Source organism: Mustela lutreola, chromosome 10 (genome assembly GCF_030435805.1).
Source record: "Mustela lutreola isolate mMusLut2 chromosome 10, mMusLut2.pri, whole genome shotgun sequence".
Lineage (NCBI taxonomy): Eukaryota > Metazoa > Chordata > Mammalia > Carnivora > Mustelidae > Mustela > Mustela lutreola.
Genome location: NC_081299.1, coordinates 96,764,735 through 96,783,922, shown reverse-complemented (window position 1 = coordinate 96,783,922; position 19,188 = coordinate 96,764,735). Strand labels below are relative to the sequence as shown.

At 43.2% G+C, this 19,188-nt stretch overlaps 1 protein-coding gene across 3 annotated transcripts in view; it reads right to left on the bottom strand.

The window, feature by feature from the left end:
- Nucleotides 1-12,430: 12,430 nt before the first annotated feature.
- The window catches only part of LRIG2 (leucine rich repeats and immunoglobulin like domains 2), a 64,610-nt gene continuing 57,852 nt past the window's right edge, over nucleotides 12,431-19,188 (bottom strand). For 2 of the 3 annotated variants that reach the window (XM_059135429.1, XM_059135431.1), the window contains exons 15-18: nucleotides 18,195-18,644; nucleotides 17,222-17,386; nucleotides 15,314-15,604; nucleotides 12,431-13,360 (exon numbers count right to left, since the gene is read on the bottom strand). In XM_059135429.1, the coding sequence (XP_058991412.1) occupies nucleotides 13,134-13,360; nucleotides 15,314-15,604; nucleotides 17,222-17,386; nucleotides 18,195-18,644 (1,133 nt within the window). In that variant the 3' untranslated portion in view covers nucleotides 12,431-13,133. The remainder of the gene's footprint in view (nucleotides 13,361-15,313; nucleotides 15,605-17,221; nucleotides 17,387-18,194; nucleotides 18,645-19,188) is intronic. The other variant, XM_059135430.1, reaches the window with a different exon arrangement.

Genomic DNA, 19,188 nt, shown 5'->3' with positions numbered 1-19,188 from the left:
AGTCCCTAAAATACCACTATGAATTAAATACTCTATGGTCGTCACTTAAAAGATGAGAAATTGAGGTGTGAAGAGGTTAAAGGTCTTGCCCAAGGCTGCAGCTAAGAAGTGGTGGAGCTGGGATTTAAACTTGTATGGTCTCCTGGCAGAATTCTACACGATCTGAAAAATGTACATTTAAATCAAGAGTGCTAATTCATGGATCAGAGTGGGGTAGGGTGGATCACTGGATGAGCTTTTTACCCCCAGACTTCCTAAAGCTAGAGACAGAAAGGTTTTGATAGATGGGAGCAGAATGTCTAGCACCCCCATCCCTCACACTTTTAAGGCAGGCTTCCGAAAGGACAGCCACGCCCCCAGCCCCACCCACATCTCCTAGAGTCCCCCTGACCCCAAACTGGTGCTCCAGGGCCTGACCTGAAGTTAAGTCTTCATGTTCTGGAATGTCACACATGGAGAAGATCTGCATGGGTCCCTTTATGTACTTGCAAACTCTATTTCTGCCTGGAAAAACACATGATATAACTGGTACCCAGAGCAGCAATGTCACTGCTCCTAGAAGCCCTAGAAGCCCGAAGCCCTAACTTTTAGACTGCACTCCACCACCTACTGTCCCTTGATTAGGTCTTTTTTTCACCCGTAAATATACATTCATTCAGCAAACCATTTTGAGCATTTCCACCCTGCCAAACACCCAGCCCTAGGCTCTGAAACCACTAAGTGGAATTCAGTAGCTGCCCCTAAGGAACTCAGGATTTGCTGGTAGAGACAGACCAGGAAGGGGGTCATTCTGTTGCACTGTGCACTGCACCCTCCCAGGGCTCCTGAGAGCAAGGGAGGGGCCCACCTGCCCCTCCCCCCAGGGAATTTGTGAGCCAAAAAATGAGATCACAAAGGGGAAAGTGCTTTGTAAACAGGAGAGGGTGAGAATGAGGTTCGTGGGGAGGGAGAGGGAGAGGATTTCAACCCAGATGCTGTCTGCCGTGTTTGCAGACCTTGGGCAGGCACGCAGCTGACCAAGCTAAGTGCCTGGCCTGGGGCTGTGAGCCTGGGCATAGTCGCCGGACAGAGCCTCCTGGATGGGTGAGGACAAAGCCTGAAGCTCTGGCCTCATTATCCCAAAAGGCCAAGCCCAAACCTTGCTACCCAGGCCAAGCTGCTCTGGGCTCTGTCCTGGCAGGAACCTAAACCTATGGATGTTATTTTGCTTGGGTCTAGAAGGTTTTGTTACCCCACCCCCACCTCACCCTGTTCCCTGACCTCTCCAGGGTCCCAGCTTGAACAGTGACAAAGGCTAGATCTTCCCTCCACTGTATAGCTGGAGAAGCCCAATTTCCATAAATCCCTTTATATAACTAGATGCTAAGAAACAGTGGCCAGAAGTGACGCCAGCCACTGTCGTTCGCTGTGTTGAAGCGCCATCTGGAGCCCAATCCTAGATCAAACAAATGGGTAGGTGCGCTTTCCTGTCTGCCTCAGCAGGGTAAACAGAAGGAAAAGAGATGCGCAGGCAAGAAAATGGCAGAGGGCCCCTAAGAGGACCCCATCAGTCCCTTCACCAGCTCCGCATCGTTTACCAGTGAGACAGTCAAGAGCTGAAAAGCTGTCTCAGCTTTTCACTGAGACAGGCTCTCCTCTGTGGCCGGGGACCAGCATGAGACTGCCGCTGTTTCTCACAGATTCTAAAATCTGGATCCAAACAGCAAACATGCAAGAAAACCCTCCAGTTTGCCCTGCAGCCCAGACCCCCCCATCCATCTGATCTTCTATCCCACACTTCAGACTCTCTGGCAAGCTTGGCAGAAGGGAATTTCAGTGGATGAGGTCTCCTTTGGGGGGGGGAGTTTGTTGGTTCTCTGGAATTGCCTGCCCTACACCAAGGAGGAACACACATTTATTATGAGCCATTTTTTCAGCAGTAGCTGGATGCGCCTATAAAGACATCAACAAAAGCCAATAGTTCAAAATCAGCATGGAGTTATTTTTGCCTGAAGAAAATCCAAGCCAGATGGTAGCAGAGGATCAAGAAAAGTAAGCCAAGCTCCCAAACTGAGCAAGGACTTTTTTTTTTTAAATCATCCTACTTTAGGTCTTTCTGCTCAATCCTTTGCCAGACCAACAAGTTAGCGTCCTACCAACTGTGTTTATTGAACTCTTCAGTATCATTGGAAAACAAGATACATAAAGTATTTAAGCTCTTGTTGTCCATCAGAGCATCCTAGTCCACGCTGTTGGGGACAGCCGCTGTGTGCAGTATCCAAGGAGTTCCCTCAGAGGCGACAATACGTCTTTGCCTGCAAGCAGCTGCTGGTCCCTCTTCAGACCAGCGACAATTCAAACAAGGGGCACTCTTGAGAGTACACCCTGAGGAAACTTGGGGGGAACCAGAAAGGTGTTTGAATCTATTAAAAAGCTACTGCTGTCCCTCATGGGTAGCATGCAGTCCACTGACCAGCCAAGAGGCCCAGAGGAAGTGAGGTTGCTGTTTCCTTTAGCCATACTCCAAATAAGTCAGATTTACTGAAGCTGAAGGGTTTGCTTTTCCACAGTAGAAACAATTCCACCTTGTGCTCACAGCAGTCTTGACATGAGACCTTAAGGTGAGTATGATCATTGCTGTCTTGTAGAGACAAAAGCAGAGGCCAAAAGAAGTTGAGTAATTTTCCTGTAAGCCAAGTGGCCAAGATTTGAACCAAGTGTTCTGCTTTCAATTCTTCCAATGCCATCATCTACCATGGCATGAAGCCAACATATTAAGTACTGAAGAGAATATTCTGAAAAGCAATCCAGTTTGCCACAGATTGTTGCAAGAATTCTTACACAATCATGAGAACTATGTTACAGGGTGGCATTTGTAGACCCATGAAGACCCCCACGGAGAAATAATGCTCCCTGGAAGTCAGCTCAATGTACTTCCTGGGAGGCTCAGAACTTCTCGAGTGAACAATAAAAAATTCTCCTTTGTCTCCCACTTTCTTCCTTTCATTTAAACCAGACAGTCTCTTCGTCTCCTCTAAAGTCCCATGCACGTATTTATAATTCTTCTTCTTCTGAGAAAAAGTGAGTTCCCTCTCGGGAGAGTTAAGAACTGCTAAACAAGTGCAAGAAACAGGCACAACAGGGATAGTGTTGAGGGGGGTCTATGCCCCTGGAAAAACCACGGTGATATTCAGAGCTGGAAGGGGCTGCTGAGAGCATCTGATAACTGTCCAAATTCTCTTTTGGCAGAAGACATTGAGACCCAGCAGTCAAGTGACTTCCCAAGATCATGTGAAGTGAGTGGCAGAGCCGGTCAGAATCCCAGTCCCACTGACTCCTACCTGAAGGCACTTTTCAATTAATCGTCGTTGAGGAGACTATGTCTTGTTTCTAAATAAAATCCAGCTAGCAATCCAGCTCTCCAGCACTACCCCTAAAAAGACTCTTTGGGGAAACTGTTGACATTCCCCATCTTGAGCTGTCCTAGATAGGGAAAGGAAGGGAAGAGTAAAGAAATAAAGGGGAAAGGAGCTTTCCATCTGAGTCCCCATAACAATGACTAACAGCAGCCAAAATTTACTGGGCCCTGTGCTTAGTACTTTATATGTATTAGCTCATCTAATCTTCTCAACAACCATTATCAAGCATGATTATTTCCACTTTACAGATAAGGAGAATGCAGCCCAAAGGACCTAAGGAAGCTGCTTAAGCTCCCACAACTGGTAAGAGGAAGGACTGGAGGGTCGTAGTCCAGCTCTGTTCTGTATTAAAGCCAGTGCTCTGAACCACTGACTTTTAAAACCATATGATAAGGCAGGGCCCAGGGAGACCCAAATTAAATTTTGGCTAACCACAGAGAATCCTGATGCATTGGCCAACTATATCCCTGCCAAAAACTGCAGCCCCCACCTAGCTAAAAGGGGGGACTTCCACCCCAGTGGCAGATTTGGGACTTGAGTTTCTTCCTTTTTCTGCCCAGGCTCTTTAACTGGGAGGCGGGGGAAGAGTAAGATGGGCAGTGAGGAAGGACACATTCAAGACTGGAGGTTTTTTAGTAGCTCCGGAAAGAAAACAGACAGGTTTGTTTTCTAAACCAAAGGTATTCTAAAGGCCACACCCTGCCTTCAAGAGCTACAGAAGAAATTGGATGCCATTCTGAAAGTCTCCCACCTCCCTCAGCCACATTTCGCTAACAAGTCTAGCATCCTCTAGAACTGAAGACACAAGGACTTCATGTCAAAAGAAACCAGTCACCTCTCAACTGGATTTCTCTTTTTTTTTTTTTTTTTTAAGATTTTATTTATTTATTGGACAGAGAGAGATCACAAGTAGGCAGAGAGGCAGGCAAAGAGAGAGGAGGAAGCAGGCTGCCGGAGGAGCAGAGAGCCAGATGTGGGGCTTGATCCCAGGACCCTGGAATCATGACCTGAGCAGAAGGCAGAGGCTTTAACCCACTGAGCCACCCAGGCGCCCCTAGAGTTCCTCTTTATAAAACACCTTTCCCTGAGTGAAGAAAGTAACGTTCCTGGCCAGCTCTCAGGGCTTCTCTAAATGGAGGCTGCCCAAAGAAAGGAGCACTGAGACTTTCCTCGGGGTAGATCAGGAGGTACTCTGCAAACTTCTTACTTCACTGGGTATTAGTCTTTCGAGCTCAAGGGACCTTTAGGAAAAGTACACCTTTGGCAGGTGAGACAGGCAAGTAAGGTCTACAAAAGGTGTGAGAAAATGCCGGTGCTTGAGGTGGAGTGGGCCCAGGAGGTAAAACTCCCGCCAACGTGATGCATCATTTTTTCTCCAAATCTGCTATTTATTGCGATTTTTGTGCTTCTCCAAAATTCTCAGCACCACACACTTGAATCTTAACCTTAAAAGTTCCTTTTCAGTGAAAGCGTATCAGTGTGGTCCCCGAGCCACCCCTAGGTTACAGGTATAAAGAACAGGGCCCTGGAAGCAGTAGGAATTTACTGTTTGACAACAGTGTTTCTTCTCTGCATGGTTTCTGGCATAGAGCATATACTCATGCACTTGTCTCTGGAGCTCACCCAGAAGTATAAATAATTCAGGCTAGCCTCCATCACGGAGGACCTTAACCACATGCCTATTGTTTTTGAGACAGAGGAATTCGCATCGGCTTTGATGACGCGTTTAAAAGGTACACAAAATTAAACTACTTGATACAGCATATAACTCTGGTTTCTTCTTGGGAGAAAAGAATAAAATAGGAGCTTAAGGCACTTACTTTTGAATGCTCCAAACAGCCTGCTTCTTTGTTCCCAGATGCACTCAACTTGAGGGTACGTTGTAAACATGAGCAGCTTCTGGCGCTCTGGCAAACGTGGCTCAGAGCTGCTGTTGGTGAGGCTCACGACGTGCGTGCCGGGCGTGGGAACTACAATCTTGCTGGTCAGGGTTCGTCAGTTTCATCTCCAGTTTCTCTACAGGGCTTTTCAGGCTAGAAAGCACCAACTGGGGCGGAAGACACCGTGGCTCAGTATACAGAACACGGGCTTTGGAGTACGTGGCTGCAAGCAAATCACATAGCCTGTGTTCTAAGAAAATTCTGCCAACCTGGCTTGGTTACTGGAAGTCTGTGTTCATCTGTTCGGGCTGTCATAACACAATACCACAGATGGGGTGGCTTACACAACAGCTCTTTGCACAGTTCTAGAGGCTTGAAGTCCATGATCAATATACCAGCAGGCTCGATTACTTCAGAACTCTCCCCTGTTGGCCGGCAGAGGACTGCCTTCTTGCTGTGTCCTCACATGGGCTTTCCTTTGTGACCATGCGTGTCTGCTGATTAAATTTCTTCTTATAAGGACACCAGTCATATTGGATTAGGGCCCACCCTGGAGATCTCATTTTAACATCATTACCTCCCTAAGACATTATCCAGTCACATTCTGAGGTACTGGAGATTAGGGCTGCAACTTCTGAATTCAGGGGACACCCAATTCAGGCTGTAACAAAGACTAAGGGACAAAGGTGATAAAAGTTCACATTCTTCCTGTCTTTGGCCTAAGGAAAAAACTTGTGCTTGGAAATCATAAAGCATTACTTTTGGGCATCTTGGTGGCTTAGTCAGTTAAGAGTCTGCCTTCTGCTCAGGTCATGACCTTGGGGTCCTGGGATCTAGTCCCCCATTGGGCTCCCGGCTTAATGGGGAGCTTGCTTCTCCCTCTACCCTTCCCCCTGCTCATGCTCTGTCTCTCAAATAAATAAATATGTTTTAAAAAAATAATAAAGCATTACTTCCAGCTCCTGGTTCTATTGCTTGCTAATTATATAAATTTGGGCAAGCTGGTTTCAGCATCTGTACAATGGGTATAAGAGTATTTCCCTCAAAGGGATTGTTGTAAAGATCAAATGCTGAAGTGCTTAACATACTGGAAGGAGTAGGCAGAATATATCTGTTCTTACTGCATTACTTCATCCTAGCAATAATTGTGTACTAATGCTTCCTATTTGCCTCTTTTTGTCAAAGTGCTTTCGCAGCTAGCCTTGGTAATGACCAGTGAACCAAATAAACCAAGTGAGAAATTTCTTCCCTAGGGATTTCAAGAACCGTGTCTTGGTTGGCTGAATAAAGACAACAGCGGTGGTGGCAGCTGAAATTTCCCCAAGGGAGCCTTACTACGGCGATTACACAAGTCCACATCAGCCCCCAGCATCAGACCTGTCCCTCCCAGTATGCTGACCCATGCCCCTTCTCTTCCCTTCCCCTTGTGATGACACATGCGCTTTCTCTCCCCCTCAACCTAGCTCGTGACAATTTCCCTCGTAACAAATGTCATAGAGCTCTGGCCAGAAAGACAGCAGGACTAGAAATAACAAGCCACATGCTACCAAAAACTCCATCGTGCAAGCAAGGAGCTTCAGGGCAGGGGTGGGTGGCTGAGCTAAAATGGTGCCTTAAATCATTGCTTCCAGTCAGGATGGCCTCAAGGGACAGAAGCCCGGTTCTCCAAACCAGCAAGAGTAAAAGGAACCTCCAGAAATGAGTAAGTCGATTCCCATCATGACACACAACCAGGTCATACATGGTTACCACTCTTGCAGTATGCATATCTGTGCCTATCCATAAACTGCTGCTGGCCCATGACAAAGCACAGAAATCAAGAGTAACATTTAGAAACTGTAAGAGCAGTTGGACAGTAATTTTGTGTCTGTCAAATCTAAAATAAAAATTTTATGGTTGTATTTTGCCTTTTTATTTCATTTTTCTGGAAATTTATTCTCACTGTCCTTTACAAAAGCATTGCCAGGGGTGGGGGTGGGCAGTCGGGGAAGCATTGGTCCACGGCCACTAGTCCGGCAGCAGACAGCTTCAGTGCTGGGTTACAAGCGTCTAAATAGTTGAGTGGGTGCAAATCTCTCTCCTCATTCAGCAGGATGTAGCTACTTGGGCTGTATCCCCCTCCAGATCAAAAACACAGTAAAACCATAGCATTTTTCTTCATTCCACCCATAAGAAAAGAAAATGATCGTCTGTTTTATCAGGACTGTAATAAAAATCAGTTTCCAATATACAATCCAGTCCAAACTTCACCACAATGGAAGTCATCAATGTCCAGAGGGCTTTTTCTTCAAGCATTTCTGAAGACCACAGACACAATACTGTGTTCGGAACTAGAAGATATCAGTGGGGGAAATTCTGAATGTGAGAGAGAAAATCTGGGTTCAAGTCCTGGCTTTACTGCCCAAAGGCTTTTTAACATTGTGTTAAGTGATCATCTCACTGAGCAGTTTCCTGAAGTACAAAAAAAAAAATGGAGATTAAAATCATCTACCCAATCTATATCTTAGGAGACTCAAATAGATAATGTCTGTGGAATGCGCCCCATAAAGTACATGATAGGAATGGGATCGCGGGCCCAGCCAGAATAAAACAGGAGCTTCTGACAGTCTCAAAAGAAATAGTTCCAGGGGAACTAGATGGCTCAGTCGGTTAAGGGTCTACCTTCGGCTCAGGCCATGATCCCGGGGTCCTAGGATCAAGCCCTGAGTCAGGCTCCCTGCTCAGTGGGCAGTCTACTTCTCCCTCTCTCTCTGTTGCTCTCCCTGTTTGTGCTCTCATGCTCTGTCAAATAAAACCTTAAAAAAAAAGAAGTTGCTAATACAGTAGAGTGAGAAAGTTGATCAGAGTATTAACATTCTTCGAGTATTTTCTTAATTTTGAATTAGAAAATGATGCCTTCAAATCTTTCCCTATTTAGAAAGCACTCTTATTTTCTAATGAACTGTTAAGTGTATTTGTTTCCATCCACACTACCAGGCATCTAACATCACAGCAGACACGATGACAGGCAAAGGGCACACGGCGCAGGCCCTTGGGAAGCACAGGGCTGTAAGGTATTCCGATGGCAGACTCCAGACAGTATGTGACTCAAACACAGCAGGAATGAGAGGTGCCATAACTTGTACAACTCTTTGGTGACCCTCTCAAAGGACCACAAACTTAAAAATATACCACTTCACTCCTGTATGTCAGGCGACAGAAAACCAGAAAATCATAATGTATTTTAGCTTTATTGGAGACATATTACAGTAGACAAACAAGTAGACAAACACATGCCTTATAAAATATACATTCTCATGTGTGAGAAAATATAAATAGATACTAGGAAAGGACCACACTGAAAAACAACTTGGCTTAGAACTCTCTTTCGATACATCTGGTATCAGGGCTACTCAGATTGACATCCTCTGTGGGAAGAAGAGGGAACAGGAGAGGGTAGAAATAGTCTCTCTATGGATCAAGAGGCCACTTTAAGTAGCCAAGAGATATACTCCAAGAGCACTTGACCACCTGATGATCAATTTCTCTTTCAAGACGGTTTAGTTGATAAAGGATCACTTTACTCTTTCTAATCTAAAAACAGGTTCAAATCAAGTTGTTTTTTCACCCTCACCCCACTCATCGGTGGAGATTATTGGGACCACTAAGAAACACTCAACACACAACCTGAAGGGAGCAGGTCCAAATATTACTCTCCACACACACACACACACACACACACACACACACCCCAACACATGCACACATGTGCATATAGACACACACACATGTCCCTACCTCTTATTACCCACAACATCTTCAGATGATTCATGGGCTTGCAGGTGTTGTTTTGTAAAGAGCAGCTTGTAATATATCTCTTAATTCAGAGCTTGTTATTTTCATCAACAAACCAGGCAGTTGTCCGGAAAAGGAAAAAAAAATTAAGGCTAACTGATGTTGGTTGAGACAGCACTCTAAACAAAAAAAGTTCTAAGTTAGAAGCAGAAGGGAAAAACATCTGCCAGACTGAACTGGGAAAGAGGACACGTCAGAGAAGAATGAGACATTCCTTGCAGGTTGCCAAAAATCTCAGCTCAACCTTGGAAGGCCCAACTACTTCACATTACCTCTGCAATCGGCATTAAGAAGCAAACTCAAAAATGGAGCACACAGCATGAAATGGCAGTAAATTTACCTCTGTTGCTCCATTACCTCCTAGTATTCCGGTGAATATTAAAATGATTGGAAAGGCTCCAACACCCTTGGGTAAAATACTGGGTGCAAAGCTGAACACCACAATTCCAACCCCATTCCAACTGGAGTCCTACTGATAAGAAGAAACAGGCATAAAAATTAAAGAGTAAAAAGGAGGGTCATAATACATTATATAGGCTCTTAAAGTTTTTAGTATGGTAATGCCATTTCTGTTACTAACTAGTTATAGATTTCTTCAGAAGCGTAAGCCCAGACTTTGATGTTTTTAGCCATTAACAGGAAAGTCTCCTTTTGTCAACCAAAAACCAAAACTCTTGAACTGAAAAAAATTTAAGTGCTCTATACTTACTGTATATAAAGGATTTTGAAAGGAAAAGTTTTAAGACTGTTAGAATGGGAGCAGACATGACCTTTGTCCTCAAGAATAAAAACAGTGAATTCTAATCCTAATTCATGGCAACACTTCAAGGTATTAAAGACTTTTAGCGTATCTCCCATCTCTTAGGAAAATGGATAAGAGTCTAAGTTGCTAGATATCCTAATGTTGCTTTTACAACCCCACAATGGGCAGTGTGAAGGCAATTATTTTTAAATAGGAAAGTTACCTTTCAGAAAAATACACATAAAACTCTCAGAGTGGCACATTAGAGGGTTCCTGATACTTCGTATCCCCCAGAGTAACTTGCACAACTAGGGAGAGCAATTTAGAAGCTGCTGAATGACAGAAAGCCAATGGCTTATATAGAGACCACGTGCCAGTGCGGACTTAAAGGAAGATGCTATTTCTTCTTCCAAGGAAGACTTGAAGATCAATGTAAAAGGGGCACAACTTAAGAGAACTTATATATCTCTACTGATACAAGGTGGTAACTGGATGAGGAGCAGAGAGTATTTCTCCTGGCATTTTAGTTTGCCTTGCTTAACAACAATCCTGATTAAAAGAGGCATTAGGGAGACATCACATTGCAGGGAAGGAACACTGATGAGCTTCTAACCCTGTGTACGGTAGATGGATAAATCACTGCTTGGTCAAAAACATATGCAGTAACAAAAAATTCCAGGAAGCCCTTCTCCTAAGATTAGAATTTATTAAATTTATTATTTTTTTTTAAGACCAGTTTTGTTAAACTTCACGTTTAAACAAATTCTTGACTAGTTCCTTAGGTACTTTGGCAAGCTAGGAGCATGTGGGAAGGCATCTCACCATTGGTGCTAACGGAAGGGAGAACCTGGCCATTCAGGAGACCTGACTCTGACAGTCCTAAGAGGAAGAGGACCACCATATCCTAAGTTTTCTAGAACACTGGTTCGCACCCTGGTTTTCAGTCCTGTCACCCATAAGAGCTGATACTCACCTGCAGCCTCGCTCTAACTACCCCTTTTCACTCAAGAGAAGTCTGTCAGAATTTGAGTGAGAGTATCAGATAGTTACAGATCACCTGCATGAATGAAGACATCTGAAAGGTAAGGGAGTCACAGACTAGCTACAGATCAGCTGCAGCGCACCTCTCAACTGATTCCATGCTCTGGTGCGCGGCAGCACTGGCATTCAGACCCGCTGCCCCAGATGGCATCTGGTAGCTTCCATTGAGTCAACAGTCTTCCTTTACTGAGCCGGTTTCAAAGCAGAAGAGCTCTTCTCACAAATACATCTTACACTGTCCCTCCTGCTAAGGAGGAAGTGAATCTGGCTCAAGTCAGAGTAAGCAGCATCACTCTTGTTACACTAACAAATGTTTCATGAAAGCAGCTTTGTATTAGAGTAGCATAATCCTCCCTGGTCCTTGGAGGGATCACAAATTCACAGAACGTTACAGCTGGAAAGGGCTCTGGAGCATCTAGGAGAATGCCCTTATTTCAGAAATGAGAAAATCTGACTGCGAAGCAGACTCCTGCCCCTGACTACAGCCAATATGGGGCAGAGCTAGGAATAAAATCAGGTCTCCTGATTCTACATCAGCCCTGTACAGATTAAAGTACAACCTAGTAAGGAAGAAGAGGAATCACAAATTGAAAGGATGGGAAAATAGTGGTATTTAAGAAGTTTGAAGTAAAAATGAACAGAAGCTGACAGTTCAAAAAAGGAAAGAGAGAATGGCTTGGTGGTACAAAACCGTTAGAGACGGTTTGGGGAGAAAAAAACTAGGACTGACAACTACATGTAATTCAACTTTCTGGCAAAATATGAGTTTAGAACCCTTGAAATGCACAATAACTTAGAAATAGATATTTTCATTTAAGTGATGGAAGTTATCCAGCACGTAACTAGTACTCACTAGACTGAGAGGACTGAATCTGACAGCCTAGGGTAAGGAAATCTGAAAGCACAAAGCAAAAAAGAACTTTAGTTCATTACATTCCATTATAAAGTCCTTTGTTCACATAAAGCTTTTTGCAATCAAAAATTCAAGAGAACTTTTTGGCTTAAATAATCACTTGTATAGAACAAGGAAAACACTCTAAAGCTTTGTAAGAATTTGTGCACATTCAACTTATTCCCAAAAGCACCCTTCCCTTAAGATACACTGTGCATTGGCAGAAGAGATATTAAAAACAACAACAAAAAAACCCCCAAAAAACAGAAAAGAAGCAATCTTTGGTTTCCTCATCACCTAAATACTTTGCTGAAAGAAGGTATTCCCAAAAGAAATTTTCCTTTGTCTCTGTGCACATGACTATGATAAGACGGACTGCTAGTCAATTTTGAGTCTTTTTATGCTAGAAAGGTAATACTACCTGGCACTTGTAAACAGATGGCAAACGATTAGACATATGAACTTTTAGGTCTGAGTAAAGAAGCTAATTAGACCAAGACTGTGTTTGTGTGTATGCAATCACTAGGTTCCCTGCCTCTATACATATACTTCTTAACAAACATATTTTTAAAACTTCAAACAAAGTCTTTAGGTTCACTAAACCAAGTCATACAAAATCTGTGGTCTGAGACGCTGCTGTCAATATTATTAACTGGGTATTATATATAATTCTGGCATATCAAAAATATTTACAATGCAGCCAACACATATGGTCAATGAATACAAAAATTATTTATAAATGCACATATATTTACAATGAGATCCCTGGGTGATAAGGACCAAAAAAAAAAAAAAAGATTCACAAGAATACAAAACCCTTTGATGTGGTAACAATTGGTCAAGCCTGGGATTCTTGTCAAAGACCCTGAATATCAAAGCCCTGGTCTCAACTAGATGCTTAAAACCACTGAAGAATCCCAGACACACTTCCCAGAGGGCTCCAAAGTTATTTCTGCTCCTGGAAGACACACCAGAACAGTGATGTTTTCTCAGAATCATTCTGCAGGTTGAGACAATCCAGCATGTTAAGCAGCAATGAGACTCCCTAACAGGCAGTGCACAGCTGGGCACATCCCCATGGAACCATCAGCAAGAACGTTTTGTCCTGTATTTTCCTCTGTCCGTGTTGCACAGGTTTTATTAGATGTACCCATTTCTGTCAGCCATTTCCCCTTCTTCATCAGGAATAAGCCCAAATAAATGCCTGGCGTACCTCAGTGGGGTCAGATGTAACTGCAGATGGGGTAAAGCAAATGCTGACTTTGGGGTTTCTTCTGAACTCTGAGGTAGTAAATACAAAATGAAGTAACTTGAGTCTCTGCCCACATCTCTTTCTGGAGTGAGTTTCATGTGCCCTCACTACCATCCTGAATGTTCCGAGTCCTACTAAAATCAAAAGCATGGTCATGCAACCTGTGACAAGGCGTGGGGGAGGCGGAACAGTCTGGGCCACTCTCTGCCAGACCCTCATTTTGATGGACTTGTGGTGGCTCAAGGACTGGCTGCTGGGAAAAGGGAGGATGAGGCAAGCCTAGCTCTTTGCTTATGTTCCACAGAGGCCGCGGCAACGTTTCTGAAAATGAAAGATAACAATCAGTGGCGAATGGAAATTCAAAATTAATGGTTTAAAACTTCATTTTCTTTTATCCAAATTCTCCCAGAAATAAAGATACCCAGTATTCCTGAATAAGGACATTGAGAGTAAATGTACACTTCTCATCTTCTTAGCAACAGCTAATAAAAGAAAACAAAATAGAAACTAGAACCATGGTCTTTCAACAAGCTTAACCAATTATTTACTAAAACCATGTAATATGTCCTCTGCTTTCATTTACGATTAGTGCTTCTGCTGCTGCAAAATTTAAAAATACAATCTTTAGACACATGGAAACAGATTAAAATAGTATCCCTACTGTAGTGAAAGTTGCATTATACAAAAATCACTGATTTAACACAGCCATTACATCTTTAAATAACAAATGAGCATGTTAAAAAAAAATTGTTTTAAAAATAAACCATTTCCCTCCAGCTTCTAGCATGCCAGTAATCCTAACAATAAAGTAATAATGAAAAGCAGCAATTTTAAATCCAATTATTATACTTTGAGACTCTGGTCTCAAAGATAATACATCTCTCATTCACCTTACTTACTGCAGTGGTGAGCTCTTTCCCCAATGAATATTTGCTGAAAGCTATATTAACTTCATGGGGATACATTTTGGAAAAAGTCAGGCAAACATTCTGGAAACAAACACTCAGAAATAAAAACAAAACCCATGTGTTAAAGTAAGCTAAGGCAGGGTTTCTTAAGCTCTGACGTGCATACAAATAACCTAGGGATCTTGTTAAAAAAAAAGACTCTGGTTCACTGGGTCCGGGGTGGGCACCTTGGTCTGCATTTCTAACAAGCTCTAGGTAATGCTGAAGCTGAGACCACTCTGTGAATAGCAAGGAGTGAGAGCGCCCCAGGTAGGAATGAGCAATGCACCAAAGCACTCATTTGCTGATCTCCTCACTTATACACCAAGGCAACAATTGAGACCTCTCCGAAATGAAGAAAAAGGTACACTGCATTTTTTGTTCTACTTAAAGCCTTTTTAGGTGTGGAACTCTTAGGACATGGGAACACGGAATTAGTGTTGGTGCCCTTCTTTCACGGGCAATGAACTTTAAAGCCAAGAGACTAGCTTCAGTGAGTGACAGTACACTTTTCTCTGACTTGTACTGTCTTTGGAAATCTTTGGAGTTGGTCTCTAAATTAAGAACAACAGAACACATCTTAAAAGTCCCAAGTCAGATCATTCCCTCCTACCAAAAGCACCCCTGGAAGCACCTGCAGGCCTCAGCTCTACCCAAGTTCCTGTGCTCTTCCATTTTAGGCTGACAAGAGGGTGACAGCTGATGAAAAACCTGGACGGCCAGAAGGACATGCTCAGCAGAGCCCCTCATGGTCTAGAAAGAGTTCCGTTTTACTGACCAAGCTGTTACCAAATGCCTTCTCTGCACAATGTGACTTGTGTTTCTTCTCCTGGGTCATCCCACAACTGCTTCCCCACTTTGGGACCTGATCATAAGGCCTCACAGACGAAATCAAACACTGGCTAAGTGATACTGCCATTCAGTATTTACCCTCTAGAACAGCAACCAAATCATTTTTAAATCTTCTCAGGAAAAATCTCCACCAAATTATATCCTCAGCATTTCCAATCACCATTATTTAAATAAAGATGAAAAAAAAATTAAACCTATATGAAACTTTTTTAAAGCTTTTTCTATATGGCTTCTGAATTTTTAGAAGTGTGATCTTGATACTCCCACAGAAGCTGTTTCCATCCTACTGATGCAGATGTCTCTAATTCTAATCTCTGAAAATCTCTGGCCCTAGTTTATACCAGCTAGCTGTAGCTAATTACTCTATTATTCCAATTTGTTTGCTTCCTGTCAAATCAGAATGCTACTTATATGACGGAAAAATCAAGTAGGTGAGAGTAAAAACAAAGTAATCAAAAAAGACTGTGTCCTTTACCACTATTCATCTGTGTGGACGTAAGTTTCTTCTCATTTATCCTCTCATGGTTGGTGGGAAAGGCAGCCATCTCTTTGTCTGCTGATGACACCAGGCTCTCCAGGGTAGGGGCATCTGGGGGAGGATGTGCCAAATATGTCTCCTTGGGCATCTGGACCATGAGGCTGGACAGTGTCTGATCTAGAACATCTTCCTCAGCAATATACGTGTACGGGCAGTATTCTCGGGTCCTGGAGTAGATGTTGGCATTGTCATAACAATCTGAGCAAATAACCCGGGTACCAGGACCACCTGATGACGACACAGGAAAGAATCCTTCAGTTAAGGAGTCAGCTTTGCCAATCACCAGTTTTCTGCACCAGCCATCCCCATTTTCACCGCAGCTGGCACTGACTGAGCACTTATTTGATAAATCAGGTAAAATCTCAAGGTCCTTCTGTGCATTAACTAATTTAATCCTCATGGCATCCCTATGAGGTGGGTACTATTATTACCCCCATTTTACAGACGGGGTAACTACAACACAGAGACATGAGGGAACTTGCTCCAAAACACTGCTATAACACACGGCTGAAAACTTGGGCGCTCTGGCTCCGGGGCCCATGCCCTTAAACGCTACGGTAAACCACTTCTGTCCAGCCTGGATAAGGTGATGCCCAATTCAAGGGAACGAAGATGCGGCTGCACTGTGCTGTAAGACACAGGTCTGGCTGAAGCGAACTAAAGCAGAGAACAAGGACTAAGGAGGACTTCACTTCATAAAGCCAGCATTACTTTCATGAGTCAAGGAATTAAGCAACACTCATGGCTTAAAGTACCCCTAGAGAAAGCCTCTGATGGTCAAGAGTCCTGTCTGACGCATGTGTGTGTCTGGCAGAGGTAAAGTTTAATAACGAGCTCCCCAGACTGTTATGTGCTCTGAAAACTGTTCAAAGAGAAAAAAGTGAGTGAGAAATAAAGAGCAAGTAACTTCCTGATCAAGCAACAGTGTTACAACTGGAAGTTAGTTTGGCCCAGAAAGCAGTGTTATTTCCCACCAATTTCAAAGAGCAGAGGCATTTAAAGATTCTTTTAAATGCTAGAAGTAACCCCTCTTTCCATGGAAAGCCAAAATAAAATCCAATTTAGCGATGAAACCGATAAATTCTGTTAGCTCAGCCTAAAAAAATCTCCATATGAACAGAAAAGGCCTTTCATTTGTACAGTGCTGGAAGGACTACACCTATTTGTTGAAAGGATCTATGAGAATTCTGAGGGAAGTGCTTTACTTTACCGCTTCTTTACTTTAAATGAGAAAGTTAAAGCTCAGATTTCAGTAACTTGTTCATGGTCCCAGAGCCAGAAAAAAGGAACTAGGAATCAAACCCAATTCTTCTATCCCTTAATTCACCTCCCTGAGTTCTGTCACTCCCTGAGGGAAGGGGGGAGTGGGGAAGAGAAGTAGTATTGAGAAGCCAAGTTAATTAGGGAACATCTTGTATCTCTCTGATTTCTCCAACATATGCTGAGAATCATCACTGCCCTTTAAACTTCAGCGACTACCAACCAGTCAGCAGGAGACACAAACCGCCCCTGGATATGGTCTAAAGAATGCTCATGCCTTAAAAAGACAAGACCCCTCAAAAAAGTTTCGAGAGCACCTCCTTCTCATAATAATACTTTGGTTTGGGAGACTTTGCTGGGTACACCAATCCCTTGTTTTGGGATGTGTTTCTTCTGTCAGATGATTTTCTTCTCTGGTACGATTTCAGTCGATTTCCATCCATCCTATTTCTCAGGCAGTCCAATGTTTTCACTGAGTATCTTACTTTAAAATGTTGTATCAGGTTAATGGGAAAACTACACGCTGACAAATAAACTCAACAAAATAGGCCAAAATTATAAGCATATACAACAAAGAGTCAGTACCATCAGCGCCTTTGTGTAAATATCCATTGGCAGGAGGCATAAGTTGCTGATGACTGCCTGCCTCAGAGTTGCTGTAGCCTTCTTGTGGCTCTGACAGTGTTCCTTGGGAAGACAAGTAGCTGGGAATGTCTGCAGGCAGATTAAGCTCCTCTGTAAAAGAGACATCTGTAACTTTCAAATTACATTAGGCAACACTCAGAAGACTATAGTGCAAATGTGCTCCACTCTGATATACCCACTGGCCAGGAAAATGTTATCTAACTAGGAACAGGTCTTAGGATCTTCCCCCCAAACTCTTTCTCGCTAAAATTCTTTTTAAAGATTCATTTAAAAAGTATTACTAAAAGAGGCAAATCCTAAAGTCTAAAATCTAGTCCACAGGCATACTTTCACTGTCTGATTGAGCCTCTTCTCTTTCAGGATTTCAGGGAAGAGGTGTGAAAGGCCAATCCCAGTCAGAAGGGCTCCACTCTTTGCCCACAGAGAAGCTTCGACGGAAATGAGCCTTAGGCATTAAAGAAAGAAGGTGCACCTGTACCATGTTTATAAGAGCAAAGTTTGGGGGGACTATCTAAAAATTCTTAAAATTATTCATCGGACGGGTGCCTGGGTGGCTCAGTGGGTTAAGCCTCTGCCTTCAGCTCAGGTCATGATCCCAGGACCCTGGGATTGAGCCCCGCATTGGGCTCTCTGCTCAGCAGGGAGCCTCCTTCCCAAACACCCACCCCCCCACTCCAGCCTGCCTCTCTGCCTACTTGTGATATGTCAAATAAATACATAAAATCTTAAAAAAAAAAAATTCATTGGAGACATTCCATTATTTCAATGAAGTTGGACATTTTAACAAAAAAACCTCTTCCTTCTACTATATATAAAGGATCAAAGCTCCATAGCTTTTTCTATTTTATAATAAATTGTATACTACATTCCTGACTCAAGTACAAGCTGTAGGTATCAACTGAGTACCACTCACCTGTGTTTGTGATACTGTAGTCTTCATTCTTCCTTCTCATGTGGTAAATAACAATGACCCAGATCAAAGAGGTGCCCACAACACAGCAGACCACAACAATGATGACAATGCCAACTGTGGTCCAGCCATCATCTTCATGCCCAATGCTACTCTGGGAAGAGTCACAATTGGGAGATGAAATGACATTTAGGTAAATGTGACCACGTTCTGTCCCAAGGGTGTTAGACATAATGCAGGTGTATTTCCCAGCATCTTCCAGGCCAGCATCGACAATGATGAGAAGCTGGTTGGCTGCCGCAAAGAAGTGCCGTTCTGTCACCAGCAGTGGCCCGTCATCTTTGGTCCAGTTGAGACGAGGGGCAGGGCTCCCTCCAGCTATGCACTGTAATACTGCAGTCTCACCTCGGGTTACTGTCTTATCTTCCAGGGGTCTGATAAATGAGGGTGTCTCTAACAGAAAGAGTGTATAAAAAATCATGTTAAAACAATTTTATTTCTTAAATCCCACTGTATTAGATGAATGAGGTAATGATGCAATAAGTAGGCAATTTCAGGGGCGTCTGGGTGGCTCAGTGGGTTAATAAGCAGCCAACTCTTGATTTTAGCTCAGGTCATAATCTATAGATCCTGGGATCGATGCTCAGCATGCAGTCTGCTTGAGATTCTCTCTCTCCTTCCCTCCCCCTAGGATAAATAAATAAATCTTTAAAAATAATAATAATAATAATAAGTTGGGGCATCTGGGTGGCTCCATGGGTTAAAGCCTCTGCCTTCGGCTCAGGTCATGATCCCAGGGTCCTGGGATTGAGCCCCACTTCGAGCTCTCTGCTCAGTGAGGAGTCTGCTTCCCTTCCTCTCTCTCTCTGCGTGCCTCTCTGCCTATTGTGATCTCTATCAAATGAATAAATAAAAAAATCTTAAAAAAAAAAAAAAGTAAGCACTTTCATATACTCATGTAAAGATTAGAAGTTAGTGTTCAGAAAAGCAAAAGCCT